This window comes from Serinus canaria, chromosome 5 (genome assembly GCF_022539315.1).
Source record: "Serinus canaria isolate serCan28SL12 chromosome 5, serCan2020, whole genome shotgun sequence".
NCBI lineage: Eukaryota > Metazoa > Chordata > Aves > Passeriformes > Fringillidae > Serinus > Serinus canaria.
This window is the reverse complement of record NC_066319.1, coordinates 28,170,328-28,186,996: the sequence shown is the minus strand read 5'-3', so window position 1 is coordinate 28,186,996 and position 16,669 is coordinate 28,170,328. Positions and strand designations below refer to the sequence as shown.

The following is a 16,669-nucleotide window of genomic DNA, read 5'->3' as shown; positions in this document are numbered from 1 at the left end:
ATAGCTGACACTCAGTACGTGCCTTTATGCAGTCCTTGGAAATGAAACACAAGAGTATTATTTAGCCAGAATTGGACTCACTGTTCTGAACAGCTCATATGCCTGTAGAGTCCCTTCCAAGCTAAAGAGCCTGAAGTCATACAGGGGCTCCCTGAAGCAGCACTTATCTGGTCACACACATCTAGATGACAGCACTGTTGTTCTCATTAGGATGACAACTTCTGGTACTGACAAGTGACTCTTGAAATGTTATTCCTTGCTGAAGCAGTTTTGAATGTTAGAGACTGAAAAACAATGGGATATTCTCAGTAGAATAATCAGCTTTTTTTAATTGAAAATTCACAAATACAGCCTATGGTACTCTGCACAAATGGATGCAAACAAAGAGCTTCATATAATACAATCCTTTTTGGACTGATCTCACAGTTACTTATATATACACCAACTGAATTGTTCAGTGCAAATGCTCCCATGTCTGTTCCTGACACTGGATTAAAAATTAAGACAGTCCAGCCTGAGACTTTTTTTCCCAGAGGCACCAAAGGCAGCTTTCTCAGTCACTCTGTCTTGAGACGGAGAGCCTCCCGCCGTTGTTTCTGAACCGTCCTGGAATCTTCCCACAGACTGGGTCCTCTGATGTTCTCCCAGTTATCCAAGTTAGATTTTTCCAGCTTCTGCAGACAAACAGCAAAAATAACAGGGTCACCTTGATGGATCCATGATTTAAAGTACATATGATTCCAAATTGATTTTTTTTTCACAAGAAACTCAGTATCACCATTGGGTTGATGAACTTTCATCTATTCTGCATGAGAAGTTCAACAAGAAAGAAAAAACCTAGTAGTTATCCATATAGCTACATAAATTACTAAGATAGGCATTACTGCATCTGCTTGTCAGCAGGTAAGTAAGATTTAAGGACAGGAAGCACTGCAGCATCTGAGCAAGACTGAAAATACCTTGTATTCATTTTTTCTCCTCTCACATTGTTTTCCAGATCTGTTCTTCAATTGCAAGTCTGCCAAACACTGAAGCAGTAGGAGTGACAAGTATTGGTACAGCTCAAACAGAAGGATTAGTAATAAATGAGCTGAAGTACCCTGTCAGCAAAAATACAAAGCATGCTGGAAAAGATTCATTATCAAGCATAAAGGGAGACAGCAATGGTGCAAACCCTTTCAATCCATGTGTTTTTAACTTCAGAGGAGTATGCAATGCTTTCTGCTGACTAGTTTCCCATGGCACCCAGCCACCACAGACAGGCCTCTTACTGAGTCAAACATGAGATATGCTACCTGACTGAACTGTCAGGTATTGAAAAACCAGATTTAATTACTTTTTTTTTTTTTTTGCCTACTCCTCATCATCCCCCCATAGAACTACCAGTGACTTAGAGGCAAAACAGGTGCCTTTCTGACCTCACCTACCATGTGCTGTCAAAGAACACAAACGTGTATTGCATCTCCACAGTCCCATTGGCAGAGGCTTATCTGTCCGTTCCCAGGACACAGACCTCAAGTCTCACATGCCAACTGTGGAACAGCACATTGGACATGGTGGGGAGACTGAGGAGAGGGTCTGCACCACTGCCAGAATCAGCGCTGTCCTGGGTGCTGCTAAACAGGGCAACGCTGCATTCCTGTAATGAATGATACTTAACTGCAGTGGGACTCAAACCTGACCTGTGATCAAGGCCTCATCTCAGCAAATGCCGTAAAAATACACCAGAAAATGCTTCACCCTGCCCTGAGCCTGTGGCCTAATTTGTCTACTATCAATCATTCAAATAAATGGCAAACACCCAGGGACTTGAATAATAGTTGCAGAAAAATTCAACAGCTATAACAGAATAGACCTACTGCTTAGTTCATGTAATGTGAAAGTTCCCTGACACTTCTATAATTGAGGAAATTGCAATGAGGTTAGTCAGATATCAAAAGAAATTAGGCAACACTCTACAGAAGATATATGAGAACACAGGCACAAACATAGCAGACTTTCACAAGGTAAGAGCAACTGAACTTTTTGAAGAGTTGGCATAGGTCTTTCTGAAGAATTGTCTTTACTGCTTTATACATCTTATGCTTAGCTGGTACTTCATTTCCCCAGAAGGGATCTGAACTGACATGAAAGGAGAGAGAAGGAGGAAAGGTACACATCATCCATCAGTGACTATCTCCTCTGATTGCAAATTCGGAATTTAACATCTGATTCTAATGGAAGCTTCAAGGAAACTACACTTAAAATAACCTTGTGCTTTAACTGAAGGGATGCATGCCGATTTAATTCAACACAAAGGTATCACACACCCGTGAGGATCTCAATTATTCCAAAGCTGTTTGTCTCTCAAAGCCTGAACATTAATCAACTTTTTAAATAAGTACAACAAAACCTGTGGTATCTAAAGATAGGCTACATAAAGAAGTCTATCAAAAAGAGACATGCGTACTGAAGATCTTTACCAAAAAGTTCATATTAATTTGTCCCTGAAACTTCACAGAGGCTTTATAGAGAGCAGGTTTGTCAAAACCAGGAAGCATTTCAAAACTATAGCATCCAAACAAATCAGTACCAGAAAGTATCTTGGCAGTTTCCAATAGAAATCATAAAGGTACCTAGAAAACACACTGGGATACACTGACAGAATAAAACAACCAAGGGTTACAATGTGCAGTGCAATGAATGGCATTGCCTGAGATGACAAATAAGATCTGTCAATCAATTAAGAAACAGAAGTTCTAATGCATACATAGGAAGACAATATTTTTTATTATCACTGTATTTTTAGAGATCATTAACATTTTGTGTCATGTATAAAGACTTTGTAGTATCTTACTGTAATTCAAGAAGAAAGCACCTTCCTTATTACCATGGGGCAGTATCTGCAAAAATTTAGTTTATGGGATAGTTATCAGTCATCAGAAGGCAGAATGATTGGACATTCCAACTTTCTGAACTGATGCTATCCAATTTTGGAATAACAGAGTACAACTGTTGCATGTGGATAAGCATAAGAAGGAGTATCACTGCTGAAAGGAGATGTGAGAATCTATTCAGCAATGCTTTCCTATTAAATAGCTACTTTCATATATCTCTGTGCTGGCTCTGGATGGGGTAGAGTTACATTTTTTTATAGTAGCAAGTATAGGGATATGTTTTGGATTTGTGTTGAAAACAATGTTGGAAACACAGGGATGTTTTCATTACGGCTGAGGAGCTCACACAGTGCCAAGGCTCTGCTTCTCACTCCACCCCACCTGCCAGTGAGCTGAGGGTGCACAGGAGGGGACACAGCTGGGGCAGGTGACCCCAACTGACCACAAGGATATCCCATACCACATGACACCATGCTCAGCATGTAAAGCTGGGGGAAGAAGGAGGAACAGGGGGACATTCAGAAAGATGGAGTCTGTCTTTCAAAGAAACCTTTAGATGTGATGGAGCCCAGCTTTCCTGGGAATGGCTGAACACCTGCTGCTCATGGGAATTGGTAAATGAATTCCTTGTTACAACTGAGTAAAACCCTACCCTTTTTGCTTGGTCACTGACATGAAAATTCTTACAACACAATCATCCCAGAATAAATAGCTACATTAGATGTAGGCTAAAGACAGGCTACACTTCAAATTCATTTTAGTGATGAGAATAAGACCAGATTGACAGTCCTCTTAATTAGGTGCAGCACAAGCTGCAAAGTTACACAGCTCCTTCAGATTGCCTGTGCTGTACAGTGAGAATTCAGGAGAGCAGCTAGTTCTGGTCTCAGATGAAGCTGAAGTCAATATCTTTCATTTTATCTGGCTAGGTCTTCTTAATTTCCTATTTCTTTTTTTTATTTGAGCCACTTGGACTCTGCCTACCTAACTTTATGAAGTCATCACTTCACATGTTAAGTTACTTCCAGCTTTTACTAAACTGAAATTCATACGAACTGGAAGGCTAAAACCTGAAATACTTCTTCTCCCAATTCAAATGTACTAAACACTCAATCATTGGAGACTACAATGAAATGTAATCAGATCAGATCAGCAGCACTTTTCCTGCTTGTCTCAAATAGCCCAAAGGATATTGAAAATTAGCTGTTTAAAGTAAGATCAGTATAGTCCATTAAATCTACTGATTCACTCCCTAAATCAGCTAAACTGCCTCTTAAGAGTACAGGACTGACAGAAGCTGTAAATTCAAGGGAAAAAATGCAGTTATTCAGACAGGCACAGTGAAAAAGAAAAATATGCTCAACTGTTTGCCACACTTGACTTTTAAGACTTATTAAATGGCTTGACTGGTGCAAAGGTACCAAAAAGACTTTCACTTCTTAATTGCTGGTTCAAATGCCTGGCTTAAGTACAAATTATAAGCCTCTGACAGCCTTAAAAGAAATAAAATTTAAAAAAAAGTTTGAATTCTACTCTTGCAGGATAGTCTTCATGGCACAATACACAAACTGAAGTCGGCAGAAATTCATTTAGAGCTATTAGTGTTCAGGCTGAGTAAATTCAAGGTGGCCACTTGTAAAAATGCTTGGCTTTAGTCTCAGTTTCTCACATGTGAAAGGAGGGATAAGAGAATCCTGTTTACTTTACAGCTTGATGAAATAAATTCTGTGATGAACACCACAGAAAGAAATAGCTCTGATACAGAAAGCCAATTATTTCCCATCATTATAGTAAGCAAACCCATTTGCAGACAAAAGATGAGCCAGGGAAAAATATCCTCATGACTGTAAGAGGCAGTGAAAAAATTAAACCAGTTGAACAGTATGTTTTTTAAAGGTGTCAAAAAAGCTTGAAGAAACAAAAGGTATATTGAGGAGCTCTGTAATGATATATAGATGAAGAGGTACAGAATTATAGCTAACACTGAATCTGCTGTCTTGTGTATAACTGAAAATTTTAACTTCATCATCGCACTAAGGCTTTAGTGGGGTTTTTTATATAACTCTTTCACAGAGCCATCTTTTTGACATCTCATTTTCTTAATATAAACTGGGTGTTGCTTTGCCTAGGAAGTGACATAATTTAATATCTGCAATTAGTGATTTAATAATCTGGGATTTAATAGCCCATGATTAGTGATTGAATCCTCAATTTAAAAAGAAGGGTTTTTTCCCCAATTAGAGAATGTTTAGTTTTTATAATATTAGAAAACAAGCAAGTTAGTAAGCAGCAAAATATGGCCAGAATAAGATTGGGTTTTGTTCATTAAGGGAAGAATTGCAGGGGGTGAGGGGGGACTGGCGTGTAAGCGTCCAGAGAGCTACTTCTCTTTTTGGCTTTACTGAAGACTGGCCAAAACCAATGGAAGATTTCTTGCTTAATTCACTGGGATCCAATAGCATTCATCTATGGCACAATTAATTAACCTATGGTGAACTGGTTTAAAAGACTCTTTCCCCATGCGTTATATTCCCTTTGATTATGCCAATTCAATGATGTGGGGCTGTGCTCCAACCAGAAACAACAAAATAGTTTAGGAAAATAATTCCATACTGCTTATGAACAAATCCTATAGAAGCATAGGACTATGGAAACACTTGAACTGGCTGAAAGAAAAATTGGGTGAAGAGAGAAGAGAAACATCTTTGAGTGACTATGTCACAGAAGATGTGTACTGAGGAACTGCACCACCAGTTTGTCTGTGAGACCTTTTCCCTATGTAAAGCATGCAAACAGGACTTGCCTCCCCCTCAGAGGCGGCACAGAGTTTAATTAATGTTCACAGAGAACTCTCATAGCTTTATGTGAAGGTGTTATAGTGATACAAAGGGCTCAGTAAACTAAACAATTATATCACTCAGTTAAAACTACATGATTACACAACCTTGAATTTTTAACATAAGAAAAAATAACATGAGACTAACTTCCATCTGGAATTAGGCCTTGCCATGATTTCATCCTAATTTACAAGCAGTTTTCTTTCTTAAAATTCAGAATCTCTTAAAAACCACAATAAATCTCAGAGGATAATCCAGTGCTATTTATGCATTACAGCTGCAGATCATCCAAGATGGACTTCTCAGTCCAAAAGATGCAGAAACTTTATGAAAAAGTCAAAAGAATGCATGCATGGGTCATTTACTTTCAGAGTATCTTCTTCGCCTAAGCAGAAACAAAACTCAGAAAGGTCCAACATAAATAATAGCATGATTGCAGTAGTACAACTTCAAGATCAAACATCCCAAATTCAGCAAATTTCACTTTTAATTAAGGAATTAAGTACATTTAGGATAGTTTTAATTTCTCTCATATAGAAAAGTTTTATCAAGCTATGGTTATTCTGCCCCAGAAAGAGAGGTGCTGCTTACTAAGATTTATCCCTAAATTCACTACTGGAGACCTAGCCAAGTCAACAGCACCAGGGAATTTCCCAAATCTGACTCCTAGGTCTTGCTAAGTTTATACCATACTAAACTTTGTAAAGGGGTGTCCTAGTTACTGCAGCACAAGTCTCTAAAATAGAAGCAGCCAGGGACAGACATTTGGGATGTTTGCAGCATCTTTTTCAACTAAATAAAGGTGAACTTGACCAAGGGGATGTGTGATCTTTAAGAGAGCAGGAGACCAGTAAGAGTGAAAAATGACATTTCTTTTGCTGCTAACAAGACCATACAGATTTCTACAGCATATCCCTATCTGGAGTCCAGAAAGCCCTCCTGACACCAATGAAATGGTTTATTTCAAACAACTTCCTAAGACTCTGAATACTTGGAAGTGTGGACAATTTTTTACCTTCTGTATATAAAATCTGGCACAGTCTGTCCTTCTAATACAGATAAAAAGATACTCTAATAAAAAAAGGATGAGGTGTACCAGGATAAAAAAATATGAGACCCATGAGTCACACATGGTGTTTTTCCTTCTGAAGAGATATGAAAAACAAGGCTTCTTATGTGAGAGGGAAAAGCTGCAATGAACACCACAGCAAAGGGCTAAGAGATTACCACAACAAGAAATGATCAGTTACCACCATGAAACAACTAACAGAAGTGTGTGGGCATAAGAAAAGAAACAACTCGAGAAGGTTTACAACAACAGTGTCAAATTAAACTTAAATCCAGGCCATTAAGAAACTACTTTAAAGTAACCACACTCCTTTACATCAACAGTCAACCTTACCAAGTAGTTGACCCTTCTGAATTGGTGGACTCAATCTCCTGTGTCTCACATGCTCCCCCTACCCTGGTCAGCTAACACTCAGTTGGTTCAGGTAACATTCACACAGTTACTGTAGTTTAGGACTTCTGCTTCTCATCTACACTTCCCTGCTGATTTCCCACTCACCTCTCTTCCAGAATTTGCTTATCAATTTATATACTGAAACAGAAGGCTTTTTCCCTTTTTCCTGTTGAGAAACTATGATTTGGGCTAAACATTAACAGGGCAATTTCAAATCTTTCAGTCATAAATAGTTTTTTCAGTAACATCAATGGCTACTGTTTGATTTGTGCTGTTGGGCAATTTCTCATAGGGTAAAAAAATCCTATTTCTTCTCTGCAGCTAACATCCCCTTTCTAATTGATGAGGACAGTAATAGAAGCATTATTCCCATACTGTAGTGCCAGTAACAGTAAAGCTACTTCTCAGCAAAACTGCTCAATGTACAGTTCACAAATAATATCTGAATAACTCTACCTGCCATTCTACTAGAACCAACAGGTCTTCAAATCAAGTCAGACTTCTGTCTTAGAAAGATCAAGGCATCTTTTAAAATTTTTACAAGCATGAAGTTTTAGAAGGTAAGATCTGGGGTCTAGAGCTGGAAGGTATTTTGGTTTCAAAGTGCATTGTGATTAAAGACTCTTTATGTTAGAGCTGTAAGATGGCACTGGTGGACACTGGCTCTCCAATGACCTTAGGGGAAGATGCTTGGACCAAGATGGATTATTACATATTGACTTACCAAAACCATTTCCCTCAGCCTGTGACGTTCTCAGTGATGCCTCCCAGCTATAACAGGGCAAATACCAAGTTTTACCAGACATACAATGAAGTCAGGGATTAAACTTGGGAACTTCTTCATTCAATTTTTAGAAATTTGATTATTTAGCTAAGAAATGTGCAAACTCCATTCTCAGCTTCCACCAGAATCTTGCATATAATGTTTCTGCTTGATCAGTAAGTCTGTTAGAACAAGCAGTAATCCATTCTCTGACAGAAACTTGCTAAAGCACAGTACATTTTTATAGTATACTTTGAACATTAAATTATGATGGGTAACAATAATTTGAGAAGCAAAGAACATACAAGAATTGTATAATAATTTTTTTTAGCATTTCACAGTTAGACTTGATTGTCCTTGTGGACATCACCTGGAAGTACACCGTTTTTTCCAAAAACAGAGGAAAAAAAATCTAAGAAAAACAAACAGGAGGATATTCCTGCAAAAAGCCACTTTGCCTGGTTGTTGAGACAAGAATTTCCTTTAAAATTATCTGTTCTGCTCTATCGTCTTCAGAAGGAGAAAATGAGAGAAACATACACAGCCTCAGCTGTGTAGCTGAATTCCCACACACTACACTAAAGTTACTTCAGAGATATTTCATAGCAAAGATCCAATAATTCTCCACTGGAGGCCCATTAACAAGGCAGAAGTGCTTAACATTTTCACCTAGCCAGTTGCACAAGTTCCCCACACTGGCTGCCTGGCAGAAGCTAGAAGCATTCCTTAACACAATAAATGAAAGAATTCAGCCATGATGAGTGCATACAACTTGCTCTACTCAAACTTATGGGCTTTTTTGAGACTGAGACAACACACAGTGTCAGCCCTACCATGGTAAGAGGTGGTCAATTCATGTGGCATTAAAAACCAAGAAAACACACATGGAATGCAAGTTGATACAAAGGATTCTATTTTGGAGAGAGGAGAAAGGGGGATGAGAAGAGATAATTTGTAACAGTCCCAACCACATTTGCTGTCTGACTGATAATCACTCACCTTGTTTTCCATCTTTTAGACACCAGTGTCTTCTCATTGGATAAGAAAGGTCAAATGAAACATATATGAAAGAAACAGCTCTCAGTTAAGGAAAAATCCTATGCTAAGAGATGACCATGAAAGAACTTACAGGACTATTAAATATAGATGCATTCCAGAAATAACACCACTAAGAAGTGACATCCTATGAACTTTACTCTGGAGGCTTTCTTCCTGCAAGACACTTTTCCACCAGAATTCTTCCTGTGCCATACCCATTACCAAATTCCACCTTCTTGTGTTTCTCTATGAAAAACTATGAACATAGTTTATAGCTTGAACACATTGAACTATGGTACAAGAAACTATTGAGATGTCAAGAAGAAAGGGTCAAAAACTATAGGTTGGCTATGGACTGCACATCCACTCAGAATAAAATGCCTAACACAAAGTACTTGAATTAAAATCCTTTCCCAAGGCAGTTTCTATTGATGATAAAATAACAGAACTTTGTACTTCTCTACAAAACACTGCGTTGAAGACTCACCATGAAATAAAAACATAAAAAAACACGTCACACGTGAATAAACTGAAATGCAAGAAATTCAGCTTGTCCCAGACACAACCTGGAGAGCAGCTGGAATCTAATGGCTAGGCTGGACAATACACCAAGAAAGAAGAGTGCATGGAAGGAACAGAGTGATGAAGGGAAGAAGAAAAGTATCTCAACCTCTTCATTTATCTAAACCTATTTATTGTCATGACAGTCCCTAAGGAGGGATATTTTTCCAACATCTCCATCAGCTCTCAAACAGCTCAGGGCATTTAGCCACAAATATATTCACAGACATTGAAGCAAATCAATTCAGTACACTAATCTGTTAATTCTTGAACAGCAACAAAATCAGTAATTCTCTGGTACTGATAAAGACAGCAACAAGACACTTGCAGATGTCAATGACTGGCATCCAGGTATCCAGGAATTTCTTTCTAGGGCACTCCTGTTGTCCACACACTTGGATGCAATTACTGTGTTCCTACACTGTCACAACTTGAAAAAAAGTTTCATCCATTCTGCTGGCACCACAATCCCTGAAGTTATGTCAAATGAGTAATAAGTGACCTCAGTCTTTTTCAGAAGAGCTCATTCAAATTCTTCTTTTAAGACAGTAAATATATAGTTTATATTCCCAAAACACCTCTCCATATAACTACTTTTAATTTTTAAAATGTCCTCAGTATACATTTTAATACTGCAATTATGAGTCTTTTGCTGTAATTCCCAGGACAAACAATTAAAAAACTTCTGTCCAGAGCTATTGTTGACTTTTTGTGATTTATCAAGTTATTAGGCATGAACCTTCTCAACATTCATACTCTTTAAGTCAAGAAAGCAGCATTCTCTAGTCTGACCATTACATCCATTATGCATCCTTGCAAGTTGAAGGAAAATTTTTTAAAGTTTCACAGTTTTGATATTCTGAAACACAGAAGACTCATTTTTCTTGCTCTTGTGTTCAAATGATCTTTCTAGCTATTAAGAACAGATCTTACTTTTAATTTATTTTCTGCAGTAAAAAATGTTCAATTCCTATCATGTTCTTCCTATGGAAGTATTTATATGAAAACACCATTCTTCTCAGTACCTTTAATATTATTTAAATCTTTAACTTTCTTTTAAGGAATTTTTAGAGCCCTAAGTTAGTACAATCAGCCTGTTCTGCAATCTGTTCTTAAAGCCCTGTTCAAAACCCAGATACCAAAAGGAGAACCAGAATTTCAGTCCCAGCCTAATCAGTGCCACACTCAGAAGTAAAATCACTGGCTCCTACATCTACCATTCCTATTCATATTCATATATTGAATTAGCTTTTGTGCCACAAGATCACACTAGAAGATCAAGCTGAATTATTTATACACGGACTCCTAAATCTTTTTCAGAATGCATTTTCAGTTTTTTAAATAAATAACTTCAGCTACTCTACAAGGTACTTAGCATTTTTAATGGGCCTATGTTAGGAAGTAATATGAACAGCTCTCCCTCCCTGCCTTGCCATAGTTTTACTATTGCAATACTTTTGTATCACTTGCACATTAGTAGTGATTTCACAATTTCTTTCACATCACTGAAAAAAGTACCCAATAGTGTCTGTATGTCCCAAATTTCCCAGAACTCTTTTAACAATATCACCTTCCTGCCTAGTGATGATTCCCAGAGAACCATCATTCCCAGACTGAAATTTTCAGCAGCCATTGAAGTCTTCCAAGCCCATTCTTAGTACATAGCTATAAACCATCAGAGTTTAGTAGGTATTTAACATCTTGTTTGATTATTAAGGGATTTGGAAGCACATCTGATTCTAATACAAACAACTTTTTTCTTTTAAAAAATGGATATGTTTTTGAATGTTGCTACTTTGCCAACATGGTTACTCATTATTTTACATCCTTATTATTTTATTCTTGGTTTGCTGCAACACTATCCTCTTACCCCTATCCTTGTCAGATTACTTATCAGACAGCTCTGATGCCCTTAGCATCTTTTATCAGTCGTCCCTGCTTTATGACTCCTGCTTTATGACTAACTCATTTACTGTTTCCATAGCAATCCTTCACAATTTTATTTATTGGAATATTTTTTCCTCTACTTTCAATTGCTATTGATTCCCATTGAATATCACATATTTGATTCAAACAAATTATGTTTTCCATGGAAAAATGTTAGTAAATTCTTAAGGAAGCTTTTATTTTCTAGAAGAACCCTCAACAACAATTCTATATTTTGGGGTCTGATGTAACTGAGGCCAGATTTTTTAGTGTTCATTAGACCATTAATTTCACAGAAGTACAGAAACCAAGTGCTAGAATAAGGAATGCTATTTTGAGACTGCACTAAACACATGAAGAGGAATGTACTATGACTGTTAAACAACCATGAGAATGGTTTTCACTCATCATATTAATCAGGTTTTTTATCTCCCTTTTTCAAACAAATTTTTGACATTTCAAATAAAATACTCAGGCTTTTGTCAGAGGTCAAACACTCAACATTTTTTACAGTGTGTTCTACAGTGTGTTCTACAGCTCAGCAGCAGAACTACACTCACATTAGTACCAGCATCACTAGTGGATAGAGCTGTGATTTATTAGGCAAAGGGGAGCAGCAGGGACTAATTGGTCATATGAGGACACAAAAGTGTGTGAGAGGAATGCATAAACAATGGAGAGTGTATGCAAAGGGAGCTTGCTCCTCTGGCATGTCCCAAGAGACAAGATAAATGCCATTATTAACAGATCTGAGATACAAGAAATGCAGCATGAATTACACATGTAAATTCTTCCTTCCTCAAAATAGTATCCTGACCAGAAACATTCCTGTATGGAATAAACCTCTTATAGTTTGAGAAGATATAATTTAGTAAATGAGAAGGTAAGGAAATGTCTTCATGTTAATTTCCTCACAATAAATTAGGTCTGTGATTACATCTTTTTACATCACCACGACCATCACATCAGAGACAAAATGCAGACTTCAACATGTTTGAAATATTGGAAATGCCTTTACTTCTTGCAATATGCCCCTAAGGGCATATATGGATGCTTTTAGAAGAATATACATTCTAGAAGAATTCAATATGTACACTTCTGTAAGGACAGTAAGATATTTTTAAAAGTCTTGGGGAGGGCCAAAGGACATTTTCATTTATCAGGCAACCACGCTTCAAAAGAGCTGGCATGGTATCCTCAGTAACAGCTGCAGATATAATGCTAATAATATTGTAAAATAAGGCTTTACATATCAAAACAGCAACTTTTTTTTACTGCCCTTGATCTCTTATCACACCATATTTAGTAACAGCCACCAGTGTAATCCTTCCATGTGACCTACATATTGAATTAGAAGGTGTTCCTAAGAGCTGCGTTTTGGACAAGTCAAAAATAAAGAAAGGAGAAAACATCCATCCAAACCCCTCTAGTCTAGAAAAGATGGGGTCCACAGAAAACTACTCTCCTAAATGTCAGCTGTAACTGGGTGATTTGTTAGATTTTATCCAACAGAATACAGAGGTAACAGTGACTTAATATTGTCACACACTGAGTGTGGAGCCTGCAAACTATGTGCATGACTTTTGGTAGTTTCACAAGTTCCACTGAAGCAAGAAATTACAGTGTGCTTGCAAGTTGGTGCCCATAATAAAGTATATTTGATATTAGATTTCAAAACAATAATCCAAATCTATTTTCATTATGCAAATCCATTTGTTTTGTTGAGCCGATCTGCCCTCTATAACACCCAAGCACTACTCTGGAAGAATTTCAGTCTGGGAATTCTCTACAGTTTAGATTTAAAAAAAATAAGATTGCTTCTGTCATTTCTGCCCATCAGAAAAGAGTCTCATTACCTAAGAAGGCTTGTAATCTATTGTTATGCCAGATGTATTTTATTAGCATTGATTTATCCATAAAGATAATGGAATTATGGCTATTTAAATATTATCCTTAACCTATTTACTCATCTTCTGAAGAAAGAGTATGGTATATCTGAATACAGATCTGTTGATTTTGAGGTTAGGTATTGAGTTTGAGATGTGGTTCTTTTTACTGCTTGTGGTTCTTTTTATTTTTTCTTCGACATAAATAAATCAGAGCAGCCCTTACAATATATTGAATGGAAACTGAGGAACAATAATCCCAGAAGTAATCAGAACTTAATGGATTTGTAAGTTTTGAGTCTCCATTGGGACTTTCCATCTTGTTATTCCCTGCACCAGAAATCACAATTCTTTATAGCAGGAAGGAGCCCAAAACCATTTGCAATAATGGTAAAAACTAGTAAATATTTTGTGAAATTAGGCCTGTGAAAGTAAAAAAAAGTAAGTTTTATTTTTATTTCAGACAAATGATATAAGAGTAATAATATATTACAATTTTATTATCAAGATCAGGTTCTGCCATTCGGACACCTAAGTATGAGAGCAATGGGTGCAATCGAGATCTTCAAAGGCTTGTGACAGAAACGTGATATGGGAGGAAAACAAAAATCTGTGTTCACCATAAAGGCCACAGAGATAGATAGAGTGTTAGTTGGACACTTGATTCAATTAATTTAAAAACATTAAGAATAATCTTAAATAGCTTTAGCCTTTGTTTCTGGTCACAGGAAGACGTTTTTCAGTTTTTCTAACATGGCTTTTTGTGGGCCTGAAAATTTATCAGACTCTGGATACTGAACTGGTCAAAACACACATTTTAGAACTCAGTAATATTTGAACAAAATGCAATGTTGACAGAAGAGTGAATTATTTTTCTATAAAATCTTCTGAAATCTTGTAAAAGGAATGATAGTTTCAAAGATACACGTAAATTTCAGAAGCAAGAAATAAGATAAAGCACATCATGCACATTGTTCTGTAATTTGGTCTAAAGATCATCCAAACTCATACAGTAGAAGTGCTGACTTACACACACTCCCTCTAAGGCCAACATCAGCTCTACATTTATAAGCTCTACATTTATAACCACAGAAATAGTGAATTTATTTGTACCACTGTACTTGATGCTTGGAAATCAAAGTAAAGCTGTGTTCAGAAAGAAGCACTACATGTTCAAAAACCTTCCTTTACATAAAACCTTGTTTTTATTGGACATCAGTGAGTCAAAGGCAGATGGTTGATCTAATTTTAGTTAGGGACAGATACGACCCACCAGCGGCCAGGGTAATCAAGGGTAGCCAAGGTTATGGGCCCCAGGCAACAAATTTATTTTACCTCATATTCAGATTCCAGTGTCACAGGGTTCTGTTTTAATTTTTCTTTCAAAGCTGGATCAATCTGAAAGACAAATAAAAATACAGCAAAAATGTTTGCTTTTAAGAATATATATTTTTAAGAAATCTTAACCTCAAATAAACTGAATATTGGTACATGCAAACCCTCCTCTTCTCTAAAAGAGTTTATGTGCCATTTGTTCCAATACGAGGATGATGAACACAGCACAAGAATCGGGCTGAAAAGAAACAGTCAACTGCCAAATTACTAAATTCCAAAGGAAAGCAGATTTTTAACTATAGCTCTACACTTGCCTTACCTTAGATACTTAAACCCATACCTGTTCAGTTTAAAATTGTTAAACGAAATAATGCTTGAATAAATGAAACGAGCACAAGAAAGATAAAATTAGGATCGTCAAATAGATTATACTCCTGACTGATGAGTTCAGGGAATAGGTATACAATATTTCCTGGTTTTCAAAGTCTAAGCATGAGTTGAATTTCCAATTTCTGGTGAACACACAGCTCTTTCCCAGTTTTGATTCTGTACTGACAGTGCTGGTGTTTCCTGACACCTTTCAGAGATGCTTATTGAAAGAACAAATCTAAGAACAGACATGTCAATGAACCACAGCAGACACATTTCACATTTTAACTTCTACTGAGCCTGGAAGAAGTGATGTTCATCCCTACCCTTTGCTAAATAATGTCTGTCTCCCACAGGTCTAAGAGCAGAAGCTAAGGGGAAAAAGATAATTAACATTCTTCATGCTTAGAGAAAGCGTTTTACCTTCTTCTCAAATAGCCACATACACAGTACTCAGACATAGTCTTTAGGCAATATAATTAAAATACCAAATAAATTCACCATGAGAGAACAATCTCATTTTTAGAGCTTAAAAACCAAAATAAATGTGTAAGGAGACTGGTAATGTGTGTAATTCTACATCCCTCATACACTAGTCCAACTACATCTAATCCAGTGAAGAAAAGCTGTTACTCTTAATTTGCTGTTTCTTGATCAGAACGCAAAGGGCCCAGTAACCCTCATCACAACCAACACCCAACATCTACAAGTAGTCTAGAAAACAAAAAGGAGGGCATACACATAACAGAACTTGCCTGGCCAGCAAGAAGATCCACCTTCAGATTCTCTTCTAACAAAAGCTCCTATTATCAGAGGTACTTAAAATACACAAGTACTATGTGAATTGATGGGAATTGCTCTGAAGAATTTCCCTAGGCCATAATGTTCCCCTTGATTACAGACACTGTCTGCTAGTTAGCATGCAGCCTGTGAGACCTCAGTTCCTAAGGATGGATGCTCAGACAGGCAAGTCTAACACCATCTGTGCATGGCCAGAGGTTTGATTTCCCTACCTCATCAGCGATCTGGCCATAGAAATACACACATTTGCAACTTCCAGATTCATTACACTTGGGACCTAAGCCAAAATATCTAAAATGGTTAATGTTTGTACCGGACACAGCTCCCACCTTCTCAGTAATTAAAAAAAAAGATTGTAAAACAAGATAGTGTCTCAGCACTGGCCCTCTACATCAAATAAAAAATGAAATGCTCCATCTCTGTCTTGGCATCCAAGGCCTTTGTAGAACTGCCCCTCATTAAAGATGGATTGCATTTCTCCTGTGACCACGACCTCCAACAACAGCCATGCTTTATTAGAGCAACGAACCCATCCATCACATGTGCAGAAATGCAAAGTCTTTGGGCAGCCAGACAGGCTTTGAAGCTTGCTTTCACAGAGAGAAGAGTGATCGTGGACCTCACTGTATTCAGAACTATGTGCAAACACTATTTGTTATGCTTTGTGTTCTCACAATACACATATGGACAAGGGGAAATAAAAGCTCCACTAAGTAAGGCACTAACAGTTTTATTTTATCCTACATTTTCCTTTCATTTAATAATAAGGCAAAGTATCATGGTTGAAACATCATTTTTACTTAATTAAATACAGC

General features: G+C 37.2%; 1 protein-coding gene across 2 annotated transcripts in view; it reads right to left on the bottom strand.

The window, feature by feature from the left end:
• Positions 1-302: 302 nt before the first annotated feature.
• The window catches only part of LOC103826618 (cytochrome c oxidase assembly protein COX16 homolog, mitochondrial), a 42,758-nt gene continuing 26,391 nt past the window's right edge, over positions 303-16,669 (bottom strand). Inside the window, exons 3-4 of one of the 2 annotated variants that reach the window (XM_009102009.4) lie at positions 14,685-14,747; positions 303-674 (exon numbers count right to left, since the gene is read on the bottom strand). In XM_009102009.4, coding sequence (XP_009100257.1) covers positions 558-674; positions 14,685-14,747 — 180 coding nt within the window. In that variant the 3' untranslated portion in view covers positions 303-557. The remainder of the gene's footprint in view (positions 675-14,684; positions 14,748-16,669) is intronic. The other variant, XM_018907570.3, reaches the window with a different exon arrangement.